This window comes from Seriola aureovittata, chromosome 7 (genome assembly GCF_021018895.1).
Source record: "Seriola aureovittata isolate HTS-2021-v1 ecotype China chromosome 7, ASM2101889v1, whole genome shotgun sequence".
In the NCBI taxonomy this organism is placed as follows: Eukaryota; Metazoa; Chordata; class Actinopteri; order Carangiformes; family Carangidae; genus Seriola; species Seriola aureovittata.
In genome coordinates, this window is record NC_079370.1 from 9,636,542 (window position 1) to 9,651,734 (window position 15,193).

The 15,193-nt window shown below is 41.3% G+C and overlaps 1 protein-coding gene across 1 annotated transcript in view; it reads right to left on the reverse strand.

Annotated features, from left to right (window-relative positions):
• tmem145 (transmembrane protein 145) overlaps nt 1–15,193 on the reverse strand; it is a 38,714-nt gene that overhangs the window by 11,719 nt on the left and 11,802 nt on the right. The window contains exons 3-8 of the mRNA XM_056381554.1: nt 14,723–14,800; nt 11,546–11,632; nt 10,774–10,875; nt 3,604–3,688; nt 3,017–3,088; nt 616–684 (exon numbers count right to left, since the gene is read on the reverse strand). Of these exons, the coding sequence (XP_056237529.1) occupies nt 616–684; nt 3,017–3,088; nt 3,604–3,688; nt 10,774–10,875; nt 11,546–11,632; nt 14,723–14,800 (493 nt within the window). The remainder of the gene's footprint in view (nt 1–615; nt 685–3,016; nt 3,089–3,603; nt 3,689–10,773; nt 10,876–11,545; nt 11,633–14,722; nt 14,801–15,193) is intronic.

Here is a 15,193-nt window from a genome sequence, read left to right on the forward strand (position 1 = left end):
TGGCGGGAGAAGAAGAAGAAGGCGAAGAGAAGGAGATGAAAGAGAGAGGAAGTAAAAGAAAAGATAAACAGAAGAGACAGAGAGATGATAACGTGGAAAGTGAAAGGAGGGGGGTGGAGACAAACGGGGAGAAGAAGAGTGAGACAGAAGAGGAATTGATAAAAGGAGATGAAAAAGGAGCAGAAGGCTTGAGTGAAGTGGGATGAGAGGGAGAAAGGGAATTTAGGGATGGCAGGAGAATCGAGAAGGGATTTGTGGAAGGGACAAGCAAGTGAGGAGGAAGAAAGCGAGATAAGGGGGGGGGGAGAAAGGAGAGGAGAGGATGGGATGAAAAGAGTGAGGGGGTGTTCGTCAGTAACAGCATGCTCCACTGAACACTGTGGCACAGCACGGCTGTTTGCAATAGTTCCTATTCATAGGCTAATAAGGGTGATAATATCTCGGCTCTTGAAGAGGGGATTATGGTATGAGATGCTGCAGCCATGCGAGAGGCTCATTGTCGTCTTGAGTGTGTGTGGCATAATGTGTGTGTGTTATGCAGCGTCTGTGTGTGTGTGTGTGTGTGTGTGTGTGTGTGTGTGTGTGTGTGTGTCTGCTCAGGACAGAAGCTCTCACCCTCCACACCTGCCGCCGTCATAAACATTTTGTAGGTTGTGTGAAGAAGCTGTCTTCCCTTCAGATTGTCTGCAGAGGAAAAAAAAAAAAACAAGAATGAGATCGAGGTGATGAAAGTGTGTATGTGTGTGTGTGTGTGTGTGTGTGTGTGTGTGTGTGTGTGTGTGTGTGTGTGTGTGTGTGTGAGAGATAAAAAGGATGGAGATATGCTAACAGATGGTGAAGGAGAGCGAGAGAGGTACTGAGAGTAAGAGAAGAAAATGAAAGAACAAGGGAATGGGCCCGGCAAATGAGGGGAGCGACCATTAGTATGCATCCATCTTGTGATGCCCGTCTCTAGATGAGGCCTTATACGTCCTCCACTCTCTGTCCCTAATCTGAGAGGAAATATTGTTAATGTGTATTTAAGCAGGCAATTTTACTGCGAAAACACTCCTACAAACAGCAGTGGCCTGGGGGAAAATTTAGAGGTGCAGGAGAGATCATAAACATCCTCACACACTCACGGCTGCCCTGTACAACCACAGGCTTGGCCGGTCAAGTGCTGCTAGAACGGTGGCTGCTAAAGGAACATTCCTCCCGAAAAAAAAAAATTCTCTCGCTTTCTTCCAACTTCAATGTTTAATATCATAACCTTTAAAACCTTCCCTTTCTTTCATTATCTGCTGATATTTTTGAGATATTGTTTTATATCATTTAGGTAGAGGTAGATAAAAAGTCCCCTTTCCTCTACTCGTACAACAGGTTCCTGTGTTATTTTTTATGTCCCTTGTTTGATTTGACTCATGTAAATGTATAAAACTCAGACCCAATAAAATTCAAATTTGTCAGTGTCAGTGTGCACTCCAACGAAGCTGGCAGGAGCAACATACACATGGTGAATAAGATACAGCAGTTCATTCAAAGCCTTCTCCCAACTTGCATAAAATCACCATAAGATTTCAGCAGAATCCAAGACTCAAAAGATGTATTTGCACCTTATTACGTAGCTTTAGTCCTCTGCAGTAAGGCAAGCAGAGAAAAGGATACATTTGCCCAATACCCATCCATTTAAATAACAGCACATGGGAATCCGACCGGTGCACTACAGAACACGTCTAGATAGGTGAATTAGTTTTGGAGGCATTTAACTACACAACTCTTGGATGACTGTGCTGGAGTTAATTCATTTAAAGGCTGCTGAGAAAACAAGTTCACCACATGGTCCATTTAATAGCTGATCTGGAAGAGACAAACTTGATAATTTGCAATTCCACAACAACTGGCCAAGTCCATCTGCTGTGGAAGATGGTGTGATTCCAGCAAAACAGAGCAGCTACTGAACAGAGCCTTTCTTGAGATTGTTAGTCATGCGCATAGTTTTGGTTTTAGTCGCCCAGATTTTGAGATATGAGCCTCAACACCAAAACAATGAAGGTGAAGTAATTTTTTCTTTGTGATGCTCAAAAAAACTACATTACAATACATTTAATAGCAATATTTCTTTCCGGAAACAGCAGCTATATTACTGTTAATATTCCACAGTCTTTGGTTTTTGAAAAAAAAATAGTCCCTGTACAATAATCCTGTGAGGATGATGCTGCTGCTGCTGCCAAATTTTTCAACATTTTCTCAGTGCTGTGGGCAGCACAAACAAAAAAAACTTTTATTCACTCCCAGTATATTGCAGAAACAGATCTCAAAATCTGGGCCTATAAAACTAAAACTATTTACATGTCAAGGTACTGGAGCGCTCGAGCAGTGATTTCCAGCCTGAGGTTCTGGAACCCGCCCAGTGTTGTCCCAAAGGGTTGAAACGGATGGAAAAGAACAAAATATTTCTTACACCTAAGATTGTCTTTTAATTTTAGCTGTTTTTCTCCATGAAATACTCGACACCTTTCATCTTCAGGCATCTAAACATCCCTCAAAAGAAACAATCTGAGAAGAAAAAGTTTTATTTTTTTTTGTAATTTAACAATGAACTGAAAACCTCACACGAAGCGAGTCATTCTTTGGAGCTGTTGTTCTCGGCGGCCGAAGGTTATTTCACAGTGACTTTCACGCGACAAACTCGCATCCCTAACGTTAAGGCTACTGCTGCCTTCTCCACTCAACCGTTTACCTTTCACACGAAAACTGAACCCAATGCTCGCCATCCTCTCACTCCTGCATCTGTGTAGCTCGTGCACTGCTCTGACAAAGTCCCGGCCCCAAGAGAAAATAGGCACATGCTCCACCTTTACTTATCTGAGGAAACACGAGAACTTACTCCTATTCCATCAAGAAAACATGTAGATTTTGTAACAGGTCTGAAGAGAAGAGCCTCTTAATGACTGCTGTGGGCTTTGAAAGTCAGAATAAACTGGCTCCAGGAAGATGGAGATAAAGTGATACAGTAAGTGGAAAAGACAGTACTTACAGGCGAAGTAGCAGGAGAGGAGGAACACCATGGAGAATATGACCAGGAACGTGATGTCTGTCTCCAGGATTCCTGGAGGAAGATGAAGGAAAGAAGAATAATTAATGCAACAGAAAAATCTGAGAAAGACAAGAAAAGGAGCAAAAAAGGTACAAAAGTGAAGGAGGAATCTAAATCTGAAAGTAAAGGAGTCAATGAGGTTCAGAAAATATCAAGGTGAAGAAGAGAGGGGACAATTAAGGTACGAAAAAAAAGGAAAAAGGAAAGAATGAAAAATACAGAGAGGCAGGTACGTGATGGGGATACTGGATTAGTTAAGAGAGAGAGAGAGAGAGTTACCCTACATGTAGAGTAGGAGAGAGAGAGCATTGGAGATGTAGGAATAATTCATTTAGAAGCTACTTGGGTCTCTTCTTCTTTTCATCCCTTCCTTTCAGTTCATCTATCATCATTAATTCATCCAGCCGTCCCTTCATTATTGTAATTTGTTCAGTTCAGTGTGCTTTATTGGCCGTGCTAAGTGGTGTTGGCTTGTGCCATCAGCGATTCATTCCATAATCTCTCTCTTTCTGTCTAATCACTCTTACCGAACTCATCTGCAGAGAAATGCTGCGTCCAGAAAGACTGGCCATTGGTCAGTTTCATCTCGTACTCCAGCTGCAAGCCATCGCCCTGCGAGGGGGTGGGGGGGGGACACAAACAAGACAGAGAGGAAGAGAGTGAGAGAGAGAGAGAGGGCAGGTGAGATCAAACATTCATTCTCTTACATCGTTACAGGCTTTGTGATCTGTACAAAATATACATTAATGCTTAAAACTGCAGTGGAAACTTCTGCAGGTTGAGGACCCTAAAGAGCAAAGAGCAGTAACAAGGCTTTAAGACTTTTCTTTATGATAGCCATCTTTTTCATTATAAAGCTAACAATAAGACCTACAGGACCTTTTTGTAGAGGAAAAGGATGATAGCTTGACCAGCATTTTACAGTTTAACTGTATGAACCTCAGAGTGCTGGATCACCCAGACGGCCTGAGTATTTTGAAACTGAAGGAATTTAATCAGAGCAGAGCAATACTGACACAATTACATTATCAAAACAGTATCGATGCGTACATATTAGGGGTAGTAGCATTTCTCCAAATCCATGGTTTATTTCATTCCTTTTTTTTTTTTGGATGGTTTTTTGGGGGTAGGAGATAACCAACATGTTCCCACACTGCTGACTTGAATGTGACTGGGGCTCTGTAACCTCAGGGTTGCTAGCCCAAGGGTGTATAGTGGTTCCTTTTTCCATGCGACACGGTATCGGGGGAGTTTGTATCGCAGTTTGGTCTCAGTTTCAGAATTGTTATACCCGAAATAAATATTTATAGTGTGTTGATATTTTGAATATGAATACTGGAACATTCATGGAATATTTACGCATGAGAAAAAATGGGAAATCATTCAAGTCCAACTGAAAATATTTTTTTTCGCTGCTACAGCATACATAGTAGCTCCGCAAGTCTATGTGCTAAAGTTCTTCTTGAAAAACAAACCAAGGGGAAAAATGTACTGTATATTTTACATTTTTTGGTTTCATGATGTCATTCTCTATCTTTGCATTAAGCTGTCAGAATTAGCCTAGAAGCAATAACAAAATCAAACTTTACCTGTGAACATATAACAACAAAACCCTTTTTTGTTAAATTAAACAGCCATCCAAGACGTTGCAAAAATTGTAATTTAAATCTCGATCTATCTAAAATAACAGGTAGAGTACAAAATGTGAGAAGACGTGAGGCCAGCTTTTGGTAATTTTTGGCAGATACTGATACTCACTGCTACTTGTTGGCATCACAAAAGTATTGAGGTGTGGCGCCCTTCCCTATTAATAATGTTGATATGATGACTAAGCAAGTAGAAGCCTTTATTTCTCATCCGTCATACAATAAATAATTCTGCTTTTAAGACCGGAAAAACCTAAAATATAAGTTACATTACACTACAGTACCACTAAATTAGGAAAATTAAAACCCCTGAGGATGTCTGATATATTGCCCTATGTAAATCACAACACCCTGAAACCATGTGGCACCTCCGCGCGATCATGATGAAAAACATCTTGCTCGTCGTTCACTTGCTGCAGATCATGAGACAGTTTTGCTTTTCTAAGCTCAGTGATTCATCACTTTCTGCAGCAGAAATTTTCCATTGATGTCGATTATTCACACCAGATTGTCATGTGAGAGGAGCGGGCTGAATTTACAGCATCTGACTTCTATGTGGCAGCACAATGTTGTGATTTAGTTTGACGAGATGGGGGTGTAATAACCAAAAAGACAAAACAACCCAGCCGAGCACAGCTTTAAGTTTAAATAACATTGTCCAGATTTCTTTTAACCTTTCCTGTTAAAAGGAGGAGGAAACAACCAAATCCTCCTTGGGGACAGACACTCTGGTGGTTTAGCTGCTCGGTGTAATTGTGCCATATCGTCACTCGGTCTCCAAACCGGCCTGGAAGTGCCTCAGGATCCCCCAGGTATGTGGAGGAAGTTGGTTGAGAATCTAGGCTGCTCTGCTTACTGTGCTGCCAATGTGAAGATGACCTAGATTAACAAGATGGATGGATGGATGATCATATCCATAGCAACTGTTTTCTCTGATTTAATGAAGAGTATTCTCATTGTTAATTATTAATAGTTACTGTGACACACTTATCAATTATTTGTTAGACTTATCATAATTAGGTATTGCTTGCTGAAATAAGCGTGGTGCGTTGAAATGTTATGAAAGAGAGCACAGAGAGAATATTTGGATTTGTAAACATACAGGAACAGAGGAACACTATGGAGAAAATTAACATACCTGTGTGGTAAACCACCGTGGGAATGGTGTAAATTTTTGCCTGTCACACAAAAGTGTCAAACTGAGGAGAATTTGGAAGGTGAGAGAAAAGAAGAATGGGGAATAGAGAACAAGAGAAAGGGGACAGAGATGGGTTGACAATCAGAGCACAGAGAGCTCATTTCACACACACAAGTTCAAAGCTGATGGAGTTCGCGCTTGTTTCGCTGGAGTGAGGGAAAAGGGAGAGGGAGGAAAAAAAAGGACTTTGATTTCATTCGGCAGCCTGAGACTCCATCTCACTCCCTCTATCAAAAAGGGCGAAAAGCATGGAGCGTTCACTGCCACAAAAATCAATACAGACACAAAGAGCGGGGGGACGGAGATAAAGAGAGTGATAGATGTAGAGAGGGAGAAAGTTAAAAAAGCAGGTAGAGAGGAGGCCAGAATGAAGAGAAAAGAGTAACTGTAGAGAAAGAGAGAGAGAGCAAGAGAGCGAGAGAGAGAGAGAGAGAGAGATGGATGCAGGAAAGAAGTTGCACTTCACAGCGGCGCTTCTCCATCTGCGGGACAGACAGAGTGTCACTGGATATTTTTTGGGCGGTTACATGCGAGTTTCATGTGTAAAAAGCATCCCCCTCTGATATGCTGTACTGATACATCACACACTGAAGATTTTCTCACGAAAATGTCTGTGCAGTCTTGTACATCATGTGCTCCCCAGAGCTGCTAATAACTTCATTTAAAAGGACTTCTGAGAATCTTTCGAGAGCGTGGATCTCATCTCTGGAATATAAGTGTTTGGTTACGGCTTATAGTTGAGTGTTCCTCTGAAAATATAGTGTACACAGTCAGCTAGGTACACCTGAACATTATGCCCATATATGATTGTTTAACATGCCATTCCAAAACCATGGGCATTGGTGGGGTAATTTAATATTGCACTTCCATTAAGCTGATAGACAAGACAGAATTTTTTTTAACAGACTGGTCAAAATTGAAGCAGCAGAGGCCAAGACATCCTAACTTGTAGGCACTTCACAGCCACAGACATTATACAACTGCTTTCACAGGCTGTGTAACACTAACTACAACGAGTAAATTGACCTTGTCGTGTAAAATAGGTGAAGTGTCTCTTTAATATGCTGCTATAACAGCCTCTACACTTCTGGGAGTCGAACCACAGGATTTCAGAACAGGGATTTGAAGTTTTAGTGAGATGGGCACTGCTCCAGTTCATTCCAAAATTCTTCAACAGGGCTGAGGTCAGGGCTCTGTGCAGGCCAGTCAAATGCTTCAACCACTCAGAAAACCATTTCTAAAAAAAAGGACCACACTTGAATCAGGGAATTCTCACACTGAAACATGAAACCCCATACTGTTGCTACAACCAACAGTCAATCGCCTAAAATGTAATTATTTGCTGTAATCAATATGATAAGGGGACAAGAGCATGAAAAACAGCCCTAAAGCAGGAGTACATCCATGTCCTCATACTTCTGGCCAGTAGAATAGTGCTTAACCAATTATCAACTGAAATGATTAGTTGATCAATAGAAAAACAATCAGCAACTATTTTGATAATTGATATTTTTCAAGCAAAAGTGCCAAATGCTTCTTTATCCCAGCTTCTCGATTGCAGCCATTTGTGTTGTGAAGTGTTGCTTGGACAAAACGAGCATTTTCATTGCATCACATTCTGCTCTGAGGAAAACAGAGGTTCATTTCCCTATTTACATTTAAAAAAAGGTTAATTAAGCAAAAAAAAAAAAACCTAATCAGCACATAAATGATTACTGTAGCTGATAATGAAAATAAATGTTAGCAGTACTAACAAATATAGTGTACAAATATGCTAGCATAATTTTGCACTTTGGGTTCCCACTGTGAGCAACACAATCTTCAAATCCTCAGGTCTGTTTATTTCCTATAAAAGGGTGAATCTCCCAAAAGACTCCAAACATTGTCAAATATGTTATTATTTCTTATTTGTTACACTAAAGAAGTGCGAGTGCAAACTGGCTCCCTATCTGACACAGCAGGATACGATAAGGATCCTCCTGTATGTGACTGTGTTGCCAGTCTTAATGAGAGATACAGATTGCATTTTTTGTGACAGACCTGAACCAAGTACAGTAGACGTGGCTGCGTTTCTGCTGTGGTTCTTCTATAAAAGATGAATCACCTGGCCGAGTTGAAAGCTGAGAAATTTTGGCCATTTCAGTGGCGTGCACTCATTAACAGCCGGTATAATTTCAGCTCTTCCGTGGTTCCCTACTGGGGTAATTTTGTTTCATTAACAGCAGTTCTGCTCTGCATAATAAAGCAGTAGTTGATTACAGCCATTCAAAGCTTCTCCATTTCTCCACTTCTGTTTTAAAGACCACAAGAATAAACGCCTTGTAGACTAAAACTCAGACAACAGTTGCTGGGGTCGATGCAATGAAACCATGTTATTGAGTTGTTCTGTTTTCAGTCTATTTTCAATTAATGGCGTCTAATTAGTTCTAGACTTCTGTTACCTCGACTCATCAAAAGAGTTTTGTGAAAGGCAACACCAGAGATATGTGTGCTATTTTTGCCTGTTTAAAACTTCTTGGCTTTATACTGACACACGGATGTAATTAGAGCTTGGCTGCAGAGTATGGTAAATATATGACAAGGAAAGTTTTTTTTTTTTTTTAAAGTGAAATACTATTTATCAATGGATAACTATGTTTCATATGCAGGAGAAGAAAAATCATTCAAACCTGCTAATTTTAGTGATCTTTGGTTCCTGACAATTTATTTGTCTGAAAAACCTTCATCCTGACTGCCAGAGGTTGTCTGCTCTGTAATTTGCGATGACTTGAATTTTATTTATAATGACTGTTTCCCCTGATGAAATAATGATTATTTGATGCCTCCAGATTTCCTGCAATAATTAATCAAGTGAAATTGCTAGGTAATGTTAAATAACGATCAGCCTCATATTTTACCATTTCATGCAGGCGAGTACATCTGGGGATTGAGAGTAAGCATCCTCTGGTTTTAAGGGCTTATGAGTTGATATAGATTTAGACGCATGTCAGCACAGGTAAAGACTGAGATGCAAAGTACATGAAAGCTCTTTGAGAAGCTGGAAGAGAGAGAAACAGGAACAAAGAGGAAAATATGTCGTGGCAGATAAAAGTGAGGGTGTTGGGAAAAATGCACGGAATGAGCAGAAGGCAAAGAAAATGAGACCAGTGAGATGGCGAGATGGCAAGATGGAGAGGAAAAACACAATTAGAGACAGGCTGACAGAGAGAAGCAGGAGACAGAGAAGTAAATATGAAATGGCGTGGAGCTCGTCACAGCTTGGTGACAGAGAGTTGAAACAAAGCAGGACGTAGCCAAAGATTGTGAGCGACAGAGGTAGGAAAGACGGAGAGGTGTGCAAGCGAAAGGGAAGCAAGAAGGCGAGCGACAAGGGATGGGAGGTGGAAATTGGCCGCGGGGCGATGCATGCATATGTCCCTGGGAGCAGGGACGAGCTTTTATACTTGAGTCCAACAGCATTAGGCAGCGTGTCCATCAGCGGACGCTGGCGTGACACTAGACCACACTCCGCAGGAAGCATCCCTTCTAATCATATCCCTCTTCAGCCAGCACTCAGTCGACAGCACAAAAACAAACCTCCCCCCAAAACAAACGGAAAGGCATGATTGCTCAAACACTGAATCATGACCAGGAGCATGACACTGGTGTCACCCAGAGTAGGCAGGCAGGCTTACAGTGATACACATCCAGCAGATATTCTTATGTATTCACTCTTTTCTTCACCTACTTTCAAAAATATAAGAACACCGCACACATAGAAAACCAAGAACAACAACAACAACAACAGCCCGCACACCAATTCCTGGTATTAGTCCTTGACTGAAGCCTTCGGTGTAGGTGGATGTATCATCACTGAGCAGAGCTATCATTATACGAGCTCATGTGCCCCAGTCCAGATTCACATGAACAGAATACACATCGCAGCTGCTACTTGGCTTGTTTTCTCCCGGCACACCATTAGCACAACACTGAGTCCCATTATAAAACAAGACAATGCTTAAAAGTCCCTGAAGCTAGCGAATCAATAGGCTACAGTGCAGCCCTTGTAAGGCATGTTTAGCACAGTTTAAGAAGAGAGTTGCAAATTAAGCGTCTCTGTGCTTTGGTGCAGAAACACCGTGGTATGGGAGAGATAAAGCGCTTCACAGTGTCCAGGGGCAATTCAGAGACAGATGTACCGATACAAGATCAGCTGTAACATGTAATGAGTTTAGGGCGCGAGGGTGCGAGTAGCATTTGGACATAAATTAGCATGACAAGCTATATTACATTTGGGATCTGATGGTCTGCAACATACAACAGCTTTTGAAAATCATTGATGTATCTATCTATCTATCTATCTATCTATCTATCTATCTATCTATTGTAAATCACAGGGTTAAATTCACTTGCAGTTTTTCATTTTGCCTATTTAGATTTCTTAACTTCGTGAATGTAAAATGTAGCCTGGTGCAAAATGCTCAAATGTGAAAGCACATACTGGGACAAAAATTATGCTCAAGTTGATTTAAAATTTATAGGTAGCCAGCAAAAAAAGTAGCCTTAAAACATCCAGCGTTCCACAGAGCCTTCTTCAGGGTGTGCTTGGTATATTTTCGCCTGAGTTTTCCCATTTAATATCTGATGCTGCTGCTTGCACCTGAAATCAGTTGCTTGACTGTAAAAACTTAGAACTATGTATTAAAATCAGAAGATGATGATAATGGTGATGGTGGTGATGATGTTTGTTTATTTGGAACAAAGTACAACACAAACAAGGTGACTACGCAGGTGTGGTAACCATGGCAATGGCCTGGTTGTACACCCGCCCTAGTAGAGAGGCAGAGCCAGTCGGGTCAGAGGTCAGTGCTTACCCCACACTTGCTGAGAGCGATGTACCACCATCTCTCCCTCACCGAGCGGAAACTGCGGCCGCCCACGCAGCTCAGAACCTCCTCGTTCCCGTCTCCCTCCACCTGAGAGAGAGGAAATGCAGGGAGGGAGGGGGTGCATAGAGGATGTTGTTATCCATAAAGGCAATGCCTTACCTCAGAGACACACTGAATTATCACAAGTGGGAGCCTGATACATCAAGATATGAACATATTTCACACCCAAATATAGCCTGAAATGTGGCAACAAGATCCACTAACCGCCACAACAACAGAGTCATGCTGGCAATCACACCTCATAATGTGATAAACAAACACGTTGTGTTGCTTATTGAAAAATAGATAAATGGGATATTTGAAAAAAAAAAACCAAACAAACAAAAAAAAGGTGTTGCAGGAGAGACAGATCTTTTAAAACATTTCTGGTTGGCTGAGATGCATCAAAAACTCTGGAAATGTGTGTATCAGTAAAATGTTACAAAAACACATTACAGGCCATTAGCTATTTCTTCTCCTTTTACATATTTCTATGCCATTTTTGCATAACAAAACATTATGACGAAGGACAGAAACATAAAAAACAATATTATAATTCCCTGTAACAGACATAGTTAATAAGGGGGCACTTTGGCCCGATGGATGCTTTCTTACACTAAAGAGAGGGATGCATACGTATGTGTGTGTGTGTGTGTGTGTGTGTGTGTGTGTGTGTGTGTGTGTGTGTGTGTGTGTGTGTGTGTGTGTGCGTTCTTACCACACAGCCTGACCAGGTGTAGCGTGTGGTGAGGTTGATGACCTGGTTGTTCTCGGGCCTCAGCACTGCCTCCTTCTGGTAGCAGTTCTGACGGAGGAAGACACAGTGAACTCAAAATCAGAATATGTGCAAGAACAAACGCAAGGTGCGTGTAATCAGAATGTCATTGAAATTGTGTCTGCATTGCATTCTGGTCTATTGAAGCTGCTGGAATCAAAATTGTTTTTTTTTTTGTCTCTTCAGTGATGGATTTCTCCCTGTGTGACTGGTAATTATTAGTGCAAAATGGTGAGTCTAAAATGAAGAACATACTATTTAATTCTGGGGAAACTGACACTGGAATCTGTCTAAGAGCTGAGAAATGTTGTGCTGTTTTAAGCCGTACTGGAAATACCTCAATGTGATGTGACATCTGTGTGTCAAAAAGATGTCAGCAAAAAGAAGAATACACCCCCAAAGTGACTGCATGGTCCAAGAAATGCCAGGTATTCGCTGAATGTTACTCTTCAATGTCTCAGAGCATTTTAGCATGGACTTTCCTATATGGTACATTATGCCACAAAACATTTCATAACCCCAATAACTGTTCTAACCATTTTGTATTCAGAAAGGGCTTGATTTTAACTACACAAGAAACAATATCAGATGTTATATGTTGATAAAACAACACTGGACTAATTAAACGTGGGTGGGTGGATGGTACTTACGTCTCTCTATTAAGCAGTTGCATTATACATTATTCATCGGTCGTGAAAGCAATTTAATGTTGATTTTATCAACTGAGTCATGTTACATTGAGCACTTTATTAGAAAACAACACACGTGGTAGGACCTCCAACTGCTCACAGCCTTAGTTCTTTGTGGCATGGATTCAACAAGATGTTGGAACCTTTCCTTTGAGTTTCTGCTCAATGTTGACTGTGTCACATCATTTATACAGATTTGTCAGCAGCAAATTCATGCTGTCAATCTCCTGGTCTACCACATCTCCAAGGTGTTCTACTGGATTCAAGTCTGGTGACTGGGGAGGCCACTCAAGTTTACTGTACTCATTGTCATGGTCATGAAACCAGTTTGAGATGACTTTCACTTTGTGACAAGGTGCAGTATCATGCTGGAAGTAGCCATTAGAAGATGGTAGATTGTGGCCATGAAGACACATGGCACATGGTTGGCAACAATGCTCAGATAGGCTGAGGTGTTCAAACCATTTACTGGTTTTAAGAGGGTGCAGCAAGAAAAGATTCCCCACACCATTACACCACCACCACCTCCACCAGCCTGGACTGTTAACACCAGGCAGGTTGAGTCCATGGATTTATGCTCTTGACACCAAATTCTGACCCTACCATGGTAAATGGTGAATGGACTGCTCTTACATACTGCGTTCTTTGTCTTATCAACCACTCAAAGCACCTTACGCTACATTTTGACATGTGGACTGGAAGAGCTGAACCACCAACCTCTCTCATTAGTCGACAACCCGCTCTACCTCCTGAGCCACAGCCGGCACCTGTGTGCCTCAGCGGAAATCCAGATTCATCAGACCTGGCTACGTTTTTTCCAGTCTTCATTTGTCCACTTTTGGTGAGCCTGTGCTCACTGCGGCCTCAGATTTCTGTTCTTGGCTGACAGGAGTGACACCCGACATGGTCTTCCCATCCACCTCAAAGTTCAACATGTTGTTCATTCTGAGATGCTTCTTTGCTCCTAACAGTTGTCAAAGTTGTTATCTGAGTTACTGTAGCCTTTCTGTTAGCTCGAACCAGTCTGGCCTTTTTCCTCGAACCTCTCTCATCAACAAAGTGCTTCTGTCTGCAGAACTGCCACTCACTGGATGTTTTCCGTTTTTCCCACCATTCAGAGGAAAAACTCTAGAGACTGTTGTGTGTGAAAATCCCAGAAGATCAGCAGTTTCAGAAATACTCGATCCTGCCGATCTGGCATCAACAATCATGCCACAGTCAAAGTCACTCAGATCACATTTTTCCCCATTCTGATGTTTGATGTGAACATTAACTGAAGCTCCTGACTTGTATCTGCATGACTTCATGCATTGCACTGCTGCCACATGACTGGCTAATTGTATATTGCATGAATAAGCAGGCATACAGGTCTCCCTAATAAAAGGGCTCAGTGAGTGTATGCAAATACAACACAGATTCAGAATTCATGCATGTTCCTCCTATAGCTAAGGGATGGGCTGATATTACATGAATCCACTCTCTCTAAAACCCAAAGATATCTGACCAAATACTTAAAATTACAGACTCAACCAAATGTTAAATATACACTGCATAGACTGTGGATAGAAGAATGAGTCAGTGAACCCACCAAATGTAGGAATTACTCTAAATGCATACAGTGCAGTCAAATGTGTGGTAAGAGAAGTATTTTCTATTGTTTTAGCTTTGTACTCCAGCAGATGGAATTTAATAATGACTATGAGGCTGAAGTGCTGACTTTCAGCTTTATGGATATTTGAGGGTGTTCACAATCATATTGGGAGAACAGTGGAGTATTCATAGCCCTTTTTTGTACATCTACTCCCCTAATTTTCTAACAGTGCAGAAGGACAAAAACAGGGTTTTAATTACCAAGATGTTCACCCAATCTGGATGAAAATATCCTGAAATCAAGGTTGACAGAAAGAATTTTATGCTTTTAATCCCTGTTTTAAGATCTAATGTGTTCGAGTACTGGGCCGAAACAACAAGAACGTATGTACCGCTGTCCGAATACTTATGGACTTTACTGAAAAGGTGGTATTACAGGTTTCAGACCCAGAAAACAGAACTTTAATTGCAGAAAATCTTCCTCTTCCTGTTATTTTCTGCAGTGCAGCACCAGTTCAGGCTGAACTCTCTACTTTCTCACTTTGTGCTCACAAATATGGATTGTGCCACTCTTGATCACTGCATGTATCATCAATAATACATATTGTGAGTGGAGGCCGCTTTTTCCAAAATGTCAACTTTTCAGGAAATGAGAGAGACAGTTTGTGTTCTGAGCAGCACGAGTGAACCTTTAGTTCATGTTAAAATGTGAAAATTATCAAAATTGGAGTGGCAGGGCTTTTTCATTACGACAGTGACATGCAAATTAGCAAATGGAGCTGTATTTCTATTTAATAATGGCTTGTCAAAAGACATGATGCAGAGAGTGTCAGTATCTCACCTTTTCAGGCCTCTTGTACACAGCTGGCCACTGAGAACTGTCATCAAAGTAGAGCAATATGTTCTGACAGCAGCGAGACTGCACGAAGAAGAGAGAGTGAGAAAGGAAAAGATTAGTAGAAAAGCTGGGGTGGGATGTGCATAGATCAGAGAGGAGGCAGGGAGACGTTTGTGAGATTTAAACGACAAAAACTGTTTCCAAAGTCTGCAGGCTAAGACTGTAAAGCAAGGCATCGGTAAAAAGAACAAAACAGACAGGAAGAAAGATAGAGTGGAGAAGAGCAAAAGGAGGAGGAGAGGATAGGAAAAGAGGAAAAGATGGTAGGAACAGCCAGGGGAAGAAGAGAAGAGAGGTTTAGATGAGGTGAGTTGAAGGAATGAAAGAAAGGAAGAAAGTAAGACAACTTGTTGAGAGGAACACAGTCAAGTAAAGAAAGAAGGGATGATGAAAAAAGAAATGCAAAACACTTGT